The 14,532-nt window shown below is 54.1% G+C and overlaps 2 protein-coding genes across 2 annotated transcripts; both read left to right on the forward strand.

Moving 5' to 3' along the window:
- Window positions 1-5,501, forward strand: LOC145713111 (uncharacterized). Its single transcript, XM_081791180.1, has 6 exons — window positions 1-799; window positions 875-1,126; window positions 2,055-2,173; window positions 4,697-4,964; window positions 5,046-5,273; window positions 5,371-5,501. The coding sequence occupies exons 1-6, from the start codon at window positions 604-606 to the stop codon at window positions 5,499-5,501; spliced, it is 1,194 nt and encodes a 397-aa protein (XP_081647306.1). The 5' UTR covers window positions 1-603.
- Window positions 5,502-8,490: 2,989 nt separating this feature from the next.
- On the forward strand, window positions 8,491-13,936 carry LOC144614288 (uncharacterized). The gene is made up of 6 exons (XM_081791181.1): window positions 8,491-9,292; window positions 9,338-9,421; window positions 9,497-9,748; window positions 10,677-10,795; window positions 13,328-13,595; window positions 13,677-13,936. The coding sequence occupies exons 1-6, from the start codon at window positions 9,094-9,096 to the stop codon at window positions 13,934-13,936; spliced, it is 1,182 nt and encodes a 393-aa protein (XP_081647307.1). The 5' UTR covers window positions 8,491-9,093.
- Window positions 13,937-14,532: the final 596 nt, after the last annotated feature.

A 14,532-nucleotide genomic window follows, 5' to 3' on the forward strand; every position in this document is an offset into this window, starting at 1 on the left:
ACAGCAGACATCGGCTACGCAAGGGTCTTTGATTGAACTGAGATACGCAGGTGGGGTTGGGTGCTACAGGAGACAGATATGCCTGTGGGAGTCTCGAATCCGGCTTCTGTGGGGAAACGGAACTGGCCTCAGGGATCTACCACATTTGTCCCAGTGAACATATCAGCATCATGCCCCTCACCTCAGAGATACTCGCAATCCACATTCAGTCTAAGGGCAAAGACTGGGGAGGGAACACTGCTGTGACCCTAGCCACCCCAGCAGAACGTGATCACACGATGGATGCCATGATCACTGAAACAAGAACGATGCTGCTGATGTGCCCACCTTCCTCTCGTTGGAAAATGTTTCTGTGAGTTATTCTCAAATAGGAAACCATTAGACACTTATTTTGTAACGAATCCTAGCATTTAGGAAACCGCTTCCTCGTTTATGATTCCCCCAGTGACTATGGAAAACGATGTAAACACCAACAAGGAAAGTCCTGCCCATTGGCCTAACCTTCGGGGGTCCAGCGCATAAAAGCCCCAGAACCGGAGGAGGCACCAGAATCTGACAACCTCACCTCCGGACAGGACCCGCCCACCCTCCACCCCCGACACCATGACCCACTCGTGCTGCTCCTCTTGCTGCCAGCCTACGTGCTGCAGGACCACCTGCTGCCGGACCACCTGCTGCCAGCCCAGCGGCTGTGGGTCCAGCGGCTATGGGTCCAGCTGCTGCCAGCCTTGCTGCCGCCCAACTTGCTGTCACACCACCTGCTGCCGGACCACCTGCTGCCAGCCCAGCTGCTGTGGGTGTAGCGGCTGTGGACACAACGGCGGTGGGTCTAGCGGCTGTGGTTCAGGCTGCTGCCAGCCTTGCTGCTGCCCAGCTTGCTGTCACACCACCTGCTGCCGGACCACCTGCTGCCAGCCCAGCTGCTGTGGGTCCAGCGGCTGTGGACACAACGGCGGTGGGTCTAGCGGCTGTGGGTCGAGCTGCTGCCAGCCTTGCTGCTGCCCAACTTACTGTCGCACCACCTGCTGCCGGACCACCTGCTGCCAGCCCAGCTGTTGTGGGTCCAGCGGCTGTGGGTCGAGCGGCTGTGGACAAAACTGCTGTGGGTCCCGCTGCTGCCAGCCAGGTTGCTGAACCCCCGTGTACTGCACGAGAACCTGCTACCACCCCACCTGCTGCTGCCTGCCTGGGTGCCTAGCCCAGGGCTCTGGATCCTGCTGCCAGCCTTCCTGCTGCTGATTGCCTCGCCAAGAACCACCATCTGACTTGCCACTTGGGAATCGGTCACTGCCAAGCGTTGCGGAAAGCCAGCCCGCAATCCCCAACATCTCGGTTATTCGTCCGCCTGTCTACCATCTTGTGAATCAGCCTGATGAAGTGTGGACCGCTTCTCCCTGATTCGCTTCTTCTTTCCTTCCTCTGGGTCATGTGCCAGCTTCACCCAACCTGATACAGAGTTAGGATCTCTGTTTGCTCTCCGTAGTCAAGAACTTTATCCTGTCCCTCTAAATACGTCAGCGCAACAACTCCTCAGGAATGACCTATAACTCGTGGAAACTGCTGAAAGCCCACACGGGTATGTTTTCTTTCTCGGTGTACTCATGAAGCTTGTACGCCTCTTGCTGCCTGTCATGTTCCCTTTCAATGTCTCCCTAGACGCGGGGAGTCTCGCCTGTATCTCTTAATAAACCCTAATCATTTGGAATCCCGTATCGTCTTTGTGTTTTTTTGTACGTACATTTTACATCACATGCAGTGTCCGTGTGGAGCCATACACAGTCCTCCACAAGTCATTATGCGCATTTTCAGCTGAGGAGATTTCACAGTGGAGTGTCCCACAGCTGACACGGACACACTCGGATCCAAGACTGTGGTTCGGGCGCTTGCTGAAGCGCACTTACGTTCAGATCTCCAGACGTGGTAGCAAACGCCCTTAGTGTCAGCACCAGCAAGATGTCCATCCGAGGCCTTCTTTGAGCGCACAAGTGTTATTCTCCGGGACAGGCGGGCCATCACTGGCACTAAGTTGTAGACATCAGTGTCGTACAACTCAGCCACAGCAGCCATACGTGAGGACAGCGGGACCCGCCCTTTAGAGCCCTGGGGAACCCAGGATGCTCCTGTTGCCTTGGGTGGCATCCAGGCCCTCAGCACTCTTCTGCCTCACATACAGGTGAGCCTGCGGTGTCCTCGTGAGCAACAGAGGCAGCTGAACACGCTTGTGTTTGGGTCGTGGAAATCACATTCTTGTTTGGCCTCCTTGTCCCCAGGACCTAATGGGATATAGTAAAATGGCATCTTGTGATTTTCTACCAAACCTAGGTCTCTCCCCTCCTGTAAGGCAGTTTGTCATCGCGATCAAAATGCTGCCCAGAGAGTTGATGAAGCATGGTGTCAGGGCCAGAGAGATCGTGCAATGGGCATGTAGGACTTTGATTAATCCATGAGCTCTGAACCATCTAAGGAAACAGAATAAGCTCTGGTATATTGTGGAGGAAGTGTGAGCAACCGAGGGGGGAAAAAATGATGCCTGCTCCGTGGGGGTGAGGAGAATGTGAGGAAGAAAAAAGAGACAACAACGTGGGCATTCCTAGGAGTCAGGAACGAAGTCTGCTGCTTCTGGTCCTGAACTACTGGTGCCAACTCAGCACTCAGGGCTGTGAGGCCGATTCAGGCTCTGAGAGGAAGAGGAGACAGGGCCCCGGGTCACTTCCTGGGAGCAGTGGAGGGACCTCTGATGAGCTTCGAAGGCCCCTATCCAGGACACATGCCACCATTGGAGACTAGGTACCCAGGATGCTCTGGAGAGACTGCCAAGGCCAAACGTGCCTAGCGCTGCTGGTTCTCAAGAGCGCGATGTTGGCAAAATGAGATGAAAACCTGACACGACCCATGTTTCCGCGTATTTGCTGGATGTTGACTAAATCCTTCGTGAGCATTCCCTTTAATTCTTGGAGGGGTTTGCAAAGTAGGTATTACGGTTCCCATTGTAGACGTGAGGAAATTGAGCCTGAGTGCGGTAAAGGAATGTCAGAGTTTGGTTTTCCAGAAGCTCCTCTTCAGTAAAGAGTCCAGGAATGTGGATTCTTTGGGGAGGTCATATCACACTGGTCCGAGTGTAGGGAAGTGTCCCAGGGAAGAAACACTTTGAGGCCAGCATCACAGTTTGCAACCAAAGCTTTAATCTGAAAGGTATCTCAGAAACGGTACAACTCCAAACAGGCACACAGACGCGCGCGCGCACACACACACACACACACACACACACACACACATGCACACACACATGCACACACACACACAGACACAGGCTGAGATTCTCTTATTTCAGCCACGAGGGAGCTGGAGTCTTTATCAACCCACTCTCCAGAAGCAAGGGTTGAGTGTGTTTTCTCCGTGTAGCATGCTCAGGCAGCCTGACATTCTGCTGCGCGTGAAAAGGGCACTTAGGCATTGAGGTGCAGAGCTGGTAGGCAGAAGTTGTCCCAAACACACCAATACCCAAGAGATAGGTTTGGTGGCTTCAGACGTCTTTGGCAGACTATGGTTGTCACCATTCATTCCACTATGTTCTTAATTAGCCGGGCGGATGGAGAAAATCATTGGAAGAGACAGAAGAAGAGGGTGGAATATGAATGGGGGGGATGAGGAGAGGAGTAGTGGGAAAAGGAGAAGGGAGGGAGGAAGAAAGGAAGCATAGAAGGAAGGGGGGAGGGAGGAAGAGAGGGAGAAAGGGAAGAGAAGAAAGAAAGAAACTAAAGAATGAAGGGAAGGAAGGAAGGAAGGAAGGAAGGAAAGAAGGCACGGTGCGAGGAAGGGACCTGCATGGACAGGCATGCAGCGAGGAAGGGAGAAAGGCAGAAAAAGAAAGACAGCCTGACAGAAAAAAGAAAGAGCAACCATAAATAAAGATGTAATGAGCGACGTGAGGACACTGACGAGGCTAGCTAAGAAGGTTAGGGCTAGAGTCCCCAACTCACCTGGTTTTGCCCATCCTGCCCCCGCCTTTATGCCCCTGAAAGCCCCACCTCCGGTGAAAGCATTCGACCCTAGGAAAATCAGGGGTCCTGTTCAACAAGGACGTATATTGACTGATGCTTGCTTAGTCCCAGACTGCTGCTGCTGCTTCTCCCCACCTGCTTTGCTTCTGCCTTGCCATGTGGCAGAGAAAACAGCAGACATCGGCTACGCAAGGGTCTTTGATTGAACTGAGATACGCAGGTGGGGTTGGGTGCTACAGGAGACAGATATGCCTGTGGGAGTCTCGAATCCGGCTTCTGTGGGGAAACGGAACTGGCCTCAGGGATCTACCACATTTGTCCCAGTGAACATATCAGCATCATGCCCCTCACCTCAGAGATACTCGCAATCCACATTCAGTCTAAGGGCAAAGACTGGGGAGGGAACACTGCTGTGACCCTAGCCACCCCAGCAGAACGTGATCACACGATGGATGCCATGATCACTGAAACAAGAACGATGCTGCTGATGTGCCCACCTTCCTCTCGTTGGAAAATGTTTCTGTGAGTTATTCTCAAATAGGAAACCATTAGACACTTATTTTGTAACGAATCCTAGCATTTAGGAAACCGCTTCCTCGTTTATGATTCCCCCAGTGACTATGGAAAACGATGTAAACACCAACAAGGAAAGTCCTGCCCATTGGCCTAACCTTCGGGGGTCCAGCGCATAAAAGCCCCAGAACCGGAGGAGGCACCAGAATCTGACAACCTCACCTCCGGACAGGACCCGCCCACCCTCCACCCCCGACACCATGACCCACTCGTGCTGCTCCTCTTGCTGCCAGCCTACGTGCTGCAGGACCACCTGCTGCCGGACCACCTGCTGCCAGCCCAGCGGCTGTGGGTCCAGCGGCTATGGGTCCAGCTGCTGCCAGCCTTGCTGCCGCCCAACTTGCTGTCACACCACCTGCTGCCGGACCACCTGCTGCCAGCCCAGCTGCTGTGGGTGTAGCGGCTGTGGACACAACGGCGGTGGGTCTAGCGGCTGTGGTTCAGGCTGCTGCCAGCCTTGCTGCTGCCCAGCTTGCTGTCACACCACCTGCTGCCGGACCACCTGCTGCCAGCCCAGCTGCTGTGGGTGTAGCGGCTGTGGACACAACGGCGGTGGGTCTAGCGGCTGTGGTTCAGGCTGCTGCCAGCCTTGCTGCTGCCCAGCTTGCTGTCACACCACCTGCTGCCGGACCACCTGCTGCCAGCCCAGCTGCTGTGGGTGTAGCGGCTGTGGACACAACGGCGGTGGGTCTAGCGGCTGTGGGTCGAGCTGCTGCCAGCCTTGCTGCTGCCCAACTTACTGTCGCACCACCTGCTGCCGGACCACCTGCTGCCAGCCCAGCTGTTGTGGGTCCAGCGGCTGTGGGTCGAGCGGCTGTGGACAAAACTGCTGTGGGTCCCGCTGCTGCCAGCCAGGTTGCTGAACCCCCGTGTACTGCACGAGAACCTGCTACCACCCCACCTGCTGCTGCCTGCCTGGGTGCCTAGCCCAGGGCTCTGGATCCTGCTGCCAGCCTTCCTGCTGCTGATTGCCTCGCCAAGAACCACCATCTGACTTGCCACTTGGGAATCGGTCACTGCCAAGCGTTGCGGAAAGCCAGCCCGCAATCCCCAACATCTCGGTTATTCGTCCGCCTGTCTACCATCTTGTGAATCAGCCTGATGAAGTGTGGACCGCTTCTCCCTGATTCGCTTCTTCTTTCCTTCCTCTGGGTCATGTGCCAGCTTCACCCAACCTGATACAGAGTTAGGATCTCTGTTTGCTCTCCGTAGTCAAGAACTTTATCCTGTCCCTCTAAATACGTCAGCGCAACAACTCCTCAGGAATGACCTATAACTCGTGGAAACTGCTGAAAGCCCACACGGGTATGTTTTCTTTCTCGGTGTACTCATGAAGCTTGTACGCCTCTTGCTGCCTGTCATGTTCCCTTTCAATGTCTCCCTAGACGCGGGGAGTCTCGCCTGTATCTCTTAATAAACCCTAATCATTTGGAATCCCGTATCGTCTTTGTGTTTTTTTGTACGTACATTTTACATCACATGCAGTGTCCGTGTGGAGCCATACACAGTCCTCCACAAGTCATTATGCGCATTTTCAGCTGAGGAGATTTCACAGTGGAGTGTCCCACAGCTGACACGGACACACTCGGATCCAAGACTGTGGTTCGGGCGCTTGCTGAAGCGCACTTACGTTCAGATCTCCAGACGTGGTAGCAAACGCCCTTAGTGTCAGCACCAGCAAGATGTCCATCCGAGGCCTTCTTTGAGCGCACAAGTGTTATTCTCCGGGACAGGCGGGCCATCACTGGCACTAAGTTGTAGACATCAGTGTCGTACAACTCAGCCACAGCAGCCATACGTGAGGACAGCGGGACCCGCCCTTTAGAGCCCTGGGGAACCCAGGATGCTCCTGTTGCCTTGGGTGGCATCCAGGCCCTCAGCACTCTTCTGCCTCACATACAGGTGAGCCTGCGGTGTCCTCGTGAGCAACAGAGGCAGCTGAACACGCTTGTGTTTGGGTCGTGGAAATCACATTCTTGTTTGGCCTCCTTGTCCCCAGGACCTAATGGGATATAGTAAAATGGCATCTTGTGATTTTCTACCAAACCTAGGTCTCTCCCCTCCTGTAAGGCAGTTTGTCATCGCGATCAAAATGCTGCCCAGAGAGTTGATGAAGCATGGTGTCAGGGCCAGAGAGATCGTGCAATGGGCATGTAGGACTTTGATTAATCCATGAGCTCTGAACCATCTAAGGAAACAGAATAAGCTCTGGTATATTGTGGAGGAAGTGTGAGCAACCGAGGGGGGAAAAAATGATGCCTGCTCCGTGGGGGTGAGGAGAATGTGAGGAAGAAAAAAGAGACAACAACGTGGGCATTCCTAGGAGTCAGGAACGAAGTCTGCTGCTTCTGGTCCTGAACTACTGGTGCCAACTCAGCACTCAGGGCTGTGAGGCCGATTCAGGCTCTGAGAGGAAGAGGAGACAGGGCCCCGGGTCACTTCCTGGGAGCAGTGGAGGGACCTCTGATGAGCTTCGAAGGCCCCTATCCAGGACACATGCCACCATTGGAGACTAGGTACCCAGGATGCTCTGGAGAGACTGCCAAGGCCAAACGTGCCTAGCGCTGCTGGTTCTCAAGAGCGCGATGTTGGCAAAATGAGATGAAAACCTGACACGACCCATGTTTCCGCGTATTTGCTGGATGTTGACTAAATCCTTCGTGAGCATTCCCTTTAATTCTTGGAGGGGTTTGCAAAGTAGGTATTACGGTTCCCATTGTAGACGTGAGGAAATTGAGACTGAGTGCGGTAAAGGAATGTCAGAGTTTGGTTTTCCAGAAGCTCCTCTTCAGTAAAGAGTCCAGGAATGTGGATTCTTTGGGGAGGTCATATCACACTGGTCCGAGTGTAGGGAAGTGTCCCAGGGAAGAAACACTTTGAGGCCAGCATCACAGTTTGCAACCAAAGCTTTAATCTGAAAGGTATCTCAGAAACGGTACAACTCCAAACAGGCACACAGACGCGCGCGCGCACACACACACACACACACACACACACACACACATGCACACACACATGCACACACACACACAGACACAGGCTGAGATTCTCTTATTTCAGCCACGAGGGAGCTGGAGTCTTTATCAACCCACTCTCCAGAAGCAAGGGTTGAGTGTGTTTTCTCCGTGTAGCATGCTCAGGCAGCCTGACATTCTGCTGCGCGTGAAAAGGGCACTTAGGCATTGAGGTGCAGAGCTGGTAGGCAGAAGTTGTCCCAAACACACCAATACCCAAGAGATAGGTTTGGTGGCTTCAGACGTCTTTGGCAGACTATGGTTGTCACCATTCATTCCACTATGTTCTTAATTAGCCGGGCGGATGGAGAAAATCATTGGAAGAGACAGAAGAAGAGGGTGGAATATGAATGGGGGGGATGAGGAGAGGAGTAGGGGGAAAAGGAGAAGGGAGGGAGGAAGAAAGGAAGCATAGAAGGAAGGGGGGAGGGAGGAAGAGAGGGAGAAAGGGAAGAGAAGAAAGAAAGAAACTAAAGAATGAAGGGAAGGAAGGAAGGAAGGAAGGAAGGAAGGAAGGAAGGAAGGAAAGAAGGCACGGTGCGAGGAAGGGACCTGCATGGACAGGCATGCAGCGAGGAAGGGAGAAAGGCAGAAAAAGAAAGACAGCCTGACAGAAAAAAGAAAGAGCAACCATAAATAAAGATGTAATGAGCGACGTGAGGACACTGACGAGGCTAGCTAAGAAGGTTAGGGCTAGAGTCCCCAACTCACCTGGTTTTGCCCATCCTGCCCCCGCCTTTATGCCCCTGAAAGCCCCACCTCCGGTGAAAGCATTCGACCCTAGGAAAATCAGGGGTCCTGTTCAACAAGGACGTATATTGACTGATGCTTGCTTAGTCCCAGACTGCTGCTGCTGCTTCTCCCCACCTGCTTTGCTTCTGCCTTGCCATGTGGCAGAGAAAACAACAGACATCGGCTACGCAAGGGTCTTTGATTGAACTGAGATACGCAGGTGGGGTTGGGTGCTACAGGAGACAGATATGCCTGTGGGAGTCTCGAATCCGGCTTCTGTGGGGAAACGGAACTGGCCTCAGGGATCTACCACATTTGTCCCAGTGAACATATCAGCATCATGCCCCTCACCTCAGAGATACTCGCAATCCACATTCAGTCTAAGGGCAAAGACTGGGGAGGGAACACTGCTGTGACCCTAGCCACCCCAGCAGAACGTGATCACACGATGGATGCCATGATCACTGAAACAAGAACGATGCTGCTGATGTGCCCACCTTCCTCTCGTTGGAAAATGTTTCTGTGAGTTATTCTCAAATAGGAAACCATTAGACACTTATTTTGTAACGAATCCTAGCATTTAGGAAACCGCTTCCTCGTTTATGATTCCCCCAGTGACTATGGAAAACGATGTAAACACCAACAAGGAAAGTCCTGCCCATTGGCCTAACCTTCGGGGGTCCAGCGCATAAAAGCCCCAGAACCGGAGGAGGCACCAGAATCTGACAACCTCACCTCCGGACAGGACCCGCCCACCCTCCACCCCCGACACCATGACCCACTCGTGCTGCTCCTCTTGCTGCCAGCCTACGTGCTGCAGGACCACCTGCTGCCGGACCACCTGCTGCCAGCCCAGCGGCTGTGGGTCCAGCGGCTATGGGTCCAGCTGCTGCCAGCCTTGCTGCCGCCCAACTTGCTGTCACACCACCTGCTGCCGGACCACCTGCTGCCAGCCCAGCTGCTGTGGGTGTAGCGGCTGTGGACACAACGGCGGTGGGTCTAGCGGCTGTGGTTCAGGCTGCTGCCAGCCTTGCTGCTGCCCAGCTTGCTGTCACACCACCTGCTGCCGGACCACCTGCTGCCAGCCCAGCTGCTGTGGGTGTAGCGGCTGTGGACACAACGGCGGTGGGTCTAGCGGCTGTGGTTCAGGCTGCTGCCAGCCTTGCTGCTGCCCAGCTTGCTGTCACACCACCTGCTGCCGGACCACCTGCTGCCAGCCCAGCTGCTGTGGGTCCAGCGGCTGTGGACACAACGGCGGTGGGTCTAGCGGCTGTGGGTCGAGCTGCTGCCAGCCTTGCTGCTGCCCAACTTACTGTCGCACCACCTGCTGCCGGACCACCTGCTGCCAGCCCAGCTGTTGTGGGTCCAGCGGCTGTGGGTCCAGCGGCTGTGGACAAAACTGCTGTGGGTCCCGCTGCTGCCAGCCAGGTTGCTGAACCCCCGTGTACTGCACGAGAACCTGCTACCACCCCACCTGCTGCTGCCTGCCTGGGTGCCTAGCCCAGGGCTCTGGATCCTGCTGCCAGCCTTCCTGCTGCTGATTGCCTCGCCAAGAACCACCATCTGACTTGCCACTTGGGAATCGGTCACTGCCAAGCGTTGCGGAAAGCCAGCCCGCAATCCCCAACATCTCGGTTATTCGTCCGCCTGTCTACCATCTTGTGAATCAGCCTGATGAAGTGTGGACCGCTTCTCCCTGATTCGCTTCTTCTTTCCTTCCTCTGGGTCATGTGCCAGCTTCACCCAACCTGATACAGAGTTAGGATCTCTGTTTGCTCTCCGTAGTCAAGAACTTTATCCTGTCCCTCTAAATACGTCAGCGCAACAACTCCTCAGGAATGACCTATAACTCGTGGAAACTGCTGAAAGCCCACACGGGTATGTTTTCTTTCTCGGTGTACTCATGAAGCTTGTACGCCTCTTGCTGCCTGTCATGTTCCCTTTCAATGTCTCCCTAGACGCGGGGAGTCTCGCCTGTATCTCTTAATAAACCCTAATCATTTGGAATCCCGTATCGTCTTTGTGTTTTTTTGTACGTACATTTTACATCACATGCAGTGTCCGTGTGGAGCCATACACAGTCCTCCACAAGTCATTATGCGCATTTTCAGCTGAGGAGATTTCACAGTGGAGTGTCCCACAGCTGACACGGACACACTCGGATCCAAGACTGTGGTTCGGGCGCTTGCTGAAGCGCACTTACGTTCAGATCTCCAGACGTGGTAGCAAACGCCCTTAGTGTCAGCACCAGCAAGATGTCCATCCGAGGCCTTCTTTGAGCGCACAAGTGTTATTCTCCGGGACAGGCGGGCCATCACTGGCACTAAGTTGTAGACATCAGTGTCGTACAACTCAGCCACAGCAGCCATACGTGAGGACAGCGGGACCCGCCCTTTAGAGCCCTGGGGAACCCAGGATGCTCCTGTTGCCTTGGGTGGCATCCAGGCCCTCAGCACTCTTCTGCCTCACATACAGGTGAGCCTGCGGTGTCCTCGTGAGCAACAGAGGCAGCTGAACACGCTTGTGTTTGGGTCGTGGAAATCACATTCTTGTTTGGCCTCCTTGTCCCCAGGACCTAATGGGATATAGTAAAATGGCATCTTGTGATTTTCTACCAAACCTAGGTCTCTCCCCTCCTGTAAGGCAGTTTGTCATCGCGATCAAAATGCTGCCCAGAGAGTTGATGAAGCATGGTGTCAGGGCCAGAGAGATCGTGCAATGGGCATGTAGGACTTTGAGTAATCCATGAGCTCTGAACCATCTAAGGAAACAGAATAAGCTCTGGTATATTGTGGAGGAAGTGTGAGCAACCGAGGGGGGAAAAAATGATGCCTGCTCCGTGGGGGTGAGGAGAATGTGAGGAAGAAAAAAGAGACAACAACGTGGGCATTCCTAGGAGTCAGGAACGAAGTCTGCTGCTTCTGGTCCTGAACTACTGGTGCCAACTCAGCACTCAGGGCTGTGAGGCCGATTCAGGCTCTGAGAGGAAGAGGAGACAGGGCCCCGGGTCACTTCCTGGCAGCAGTGGAGGGACCTCTGATGAGCTTCGAAGGCCCCTATCCAGGACACATGCCACCATTGGAGACTAGGTACCCAGGATGCTCTGGAGAGACTGCCAAGGCCAAACGTGCCTAGCGCTGCTGGTTCTCAAGAGCGCGATGTTGGCAAAATGAGATGAAAACCTGACACGACCCATGTTTCCGCGTATTTGCTGGATGTTGACTAAATCCTTCGTGAGCATTCCCTTTAATTCTTGGAGGGGTTTGCAAAGTAGGTATTACGGTTCCCATTGTAGACGTGAGGAAATTGAGCCTGAGTGCGGTAAAGGAATGTCAGAGTTTGGTTTTCCAGAAGCTCCTCTTCAGTAAAGAGTCCAGGAATGTGGATTCTTTGGGGAGGTCATATCACACTGGTCCGAGTGTAGGGAAGTGTCCCAGGGAAGAAACACTTTGAGGCCAGCATCACAGTTTGCAACCAAAGCTTTAATCTGAAAGGTATCTCAGAAACGGTACAACTCCAAACAGGCACACAGACGCGCGCGCGCACACACACACACACACACACACACACACACACGCACACACACATGCACACACACACACAGACACAGGCTGAGATTCTCTTATTTCAGCCACGAGGGAGCTGGAGTCTTTATCAACCCACTCTCCAGAAGCAAGGGTTGAGTGTGTTTTCTCCGTGTAGCATGCTCAGGCAGCCTGACATTCTGCTGCGCGTGAAAAGGGCACTTAGGCATTGAGGTGCAGAGCTGGTAGGCAGAAGTTGTCCCAAACACACCAATACCCAAGAGATAGGTTTGGTGGCTTCAGACGTCTTTGGCAGACTATGGTTGTCACCATTCATTCCACTATGTTCTTAATTAGCCGGGCGGATGGAGAAAATCATTGGAAGAGACAGAAGAAGAGGGTGGAATATGAATGGGGGGGATGAGGAGAGGAGTAGGGGGAAAAGGAGAAGGGAGGGAGGAAGAAAGGAAGCATAGAAGGAAGGGGGGAGGGAGGAAGAGAGGGAGAAAGGGAAGAGAAGAAAGAAAGAAACTAAAGAATGAAGGGAAGGAAGGAAGGAAGGAAGGAAGGAAGGAAGGAAGGAAAGAAGGCACGGTGCGAGGAAGGGACCTGCATGGACAGGCATGCAGCGAGGAAGGGAGAAAGGCAGAAAAAGAAAGACAGCCTGACAGAAAAAAGAAAGAGCAACCATAAATAAAGATGTAATGAGCGACGTGAGGACACTGACGAGGCTAGCTAAGAAGGTTAGGGCTAGAGTCCCCAACTCACCTGGTTTTGCCCATCCTGCCCCCGCCTTTATGCCCCTGAAAGCGCCACCTCCGGTGAAAGCATTCGACCCTAGGAAAATCAGGGGTCCTGTTCAACAAGGACGTATATTGACTGATGCTTGCTTAGTCCCAGACTGCTGCTGCTGCTTCTCCCCACCTGCTTTGCTTCTGCCTTGCCATGTGGCAGAGAAAACAGCAGACATCGGCTACGCAAGGGTCTTTGATTGAACTGAGATACGCAGGTGGGGTTGGGTGCTACAGGAGACAGATATGCCTGTGGGAGTCTCGAATCCGGCTTCTGTGGGGAAACGGAACTGGCCTCAGGGATCTACCACATTTGTCCCAGTGAACATATCAGCATCATGCCCCTCACCTCAGAGATACTCGCAATCCACATTCAGTCTAAGGGCAAAGACTGGGGAGGGAACACTGCTGTGACCCTAGCCACCCCAGCAGAACGTGATCACACGATGGATGCCATGATCACTGAAACAAGAACGATGCTGCTGATGTGCCCACCTTCCTCTCGTTGGAAAATGTTTCTGTGAGTTATTCTCAAATAGGAAACCATTAGACACTTATTTTGTAATGAATCCTAGCATTTAGGAAACCGCTTCCTCGTTTATGATTCCCCAGTGACTATGGAAAACGATGTAAACACCAACAAGGAAAGTCCTGCCCATTGGCCTAACCTTCGGGGGTCCAGCGCATAAAAGCCCCAGAACCGGAGGAGGCACCAGAATCTGACAACCTCACCTCCGGACAGGACCCGCCCACCCTCCACCCCCGACACCATGACCCACTCGTGCTGCTCCTCTTGCTGCCAGCCTACGTGCTGCAGGACCACCTGCTGCCGGACCACCTGCTGCCAGCCCAGCGGCTGTGGGTCCAGCGGCTATGGGTCCAGCTGCTGCCAGCCTTGCTGCCGCCCAACTTGCTGTCACACCACCTGCTGCCGGACCACCTGCTGCCAGCCCAGCTGCTGTGGGTGTAGCGGCTGTGGACACAACGGCGGTGGGTCTAGCGGCTGTGGTTCAGGCTGCTGCCAGCCTTGCTGCTGCCCAGCTTGCTGTCACACCACCTGCTGCCGGACCACCTGCTGCCAGCCCAGCTGCTGTGGGTCCAGCGGCTGTGGACACAACGGCGGTGGGTCTAGCGGCTGTGGGTCGAGCTGCTGCCAGCCTTGCTGCTGCCCAACTTACTGTCGCACCACCTGCTGCCGGACCACCTGCTGCCAGCCCAGCTGTTGTGGGTCCAGCGGCTGTGGGTCCAGCGGCTGTGGACAAAACTGCTGTGGGTCCCGCTGCTGCCAGCCAGGTTGCTGAACCCCCGTGTACTGCACGAGAACCTGCTACCACCCCACCTGCTGCTGCCTGCCTGGGTGCCTAGCCCAGGGCTCTGGATCCTGCTGCCAGCCTTCCTGCTGCTGATTGCCTCGCCAAGAACCACCATCTGACTTGCCACTTGGGAATCGGTCACTGCCAAGCGTTGCGGAAAGCCAGCCCGCAATCCCCAACATCTCGGTTATTCGTCCGCCTGTCTACCATCTTGTGAATCAGCCTGATGAAGTGTGGACCGCTTCTCCCTGATTCGCTTCTTCTTTCCTTCCTCTGGGTCATGTGCCAGCTTCACCCAACCTGATACAGAGTTAGGATCTCTGTTTGCTCTCCGTAGTCAAGAACTTTATCCTGTCCCTCTAAATACGTCAGCGCAACAACTCCTCAGGAATGACCTATAACTCGTGGAAACTGCTGAAAGCCCACACGGGTATGTTTTCTTTCTCGGTGTACTCATGAAGCTTGTACGCCTCTTGCTGCCTGTCATGTTCCCTTTCAATGTCTCCCTAGACGCGGGGAGTCTCGCCTGTATCTCTTAATAAACCCTAATCATTTGGAATCCCGTATCGTCTTTGTGTTTTTTT

Source organism: Panthera onca, chromosome E1, assembly GCF_046562875.1.
Source record: "Panthera onca isolate mPanOnc1 chromosome E1, mPanOnc1 haplotype 2, whole genome shotgun sequence".
In the NCBI taxonomy this organism is placed as follows: domain Eukaryota; kingdom Metazoa; phylum Chordata; class Mammalia; order Carnivora; family Felidae; genus Panthera; species Panthera onca.

Bases quoted from the DNA above. Each gene is read 5' to 3' on its own strand.
- LOC144614288 (XM_081791181.1), top strand. From the start codon at position 9,094: ATGACCCACTCGTGCTGCTCCTCTTGCTGCCAGCCTACGTGCTGCAGG. The intron at 10,796-13,327 runs GTGAGCCTGCGG...AGCGCATAAAAG, and splicing joins CTCTTCTGCCTCACATACAG to CCCCAGAACCGGAGGAGGCA. The intron at 13,596-13,676 runs GTGGGTGTAGCG...GCTGCTGCCCAG, and splicing joins CTGCTGCCAGCCCAGCTGCT to CTTGCTGTCACACCACCTGC.
- LOC145713111 (XM_081791180.1), top strand. From the start codon at position 604: ATGACCCACTCGTGCTGCTCCTCTTGCTGCCAGCCTACGTGCTGCAGG. The intron at 1,127-2,054 runs GTTGCTGAACCC...CGTACAACTCAG, and splicing joins GTCCCGCTGCTGCCAGCCAG to CCACAGCAGCCATACGTGAG. The intron at 5,274-5,370 runs GTGGGTCGAGCT...TTGTGGGTCCAG, and splicing joins CGGCGGTGGGTCTAGCGGCT to CGGCTGTGGGTCGAGCGGCT.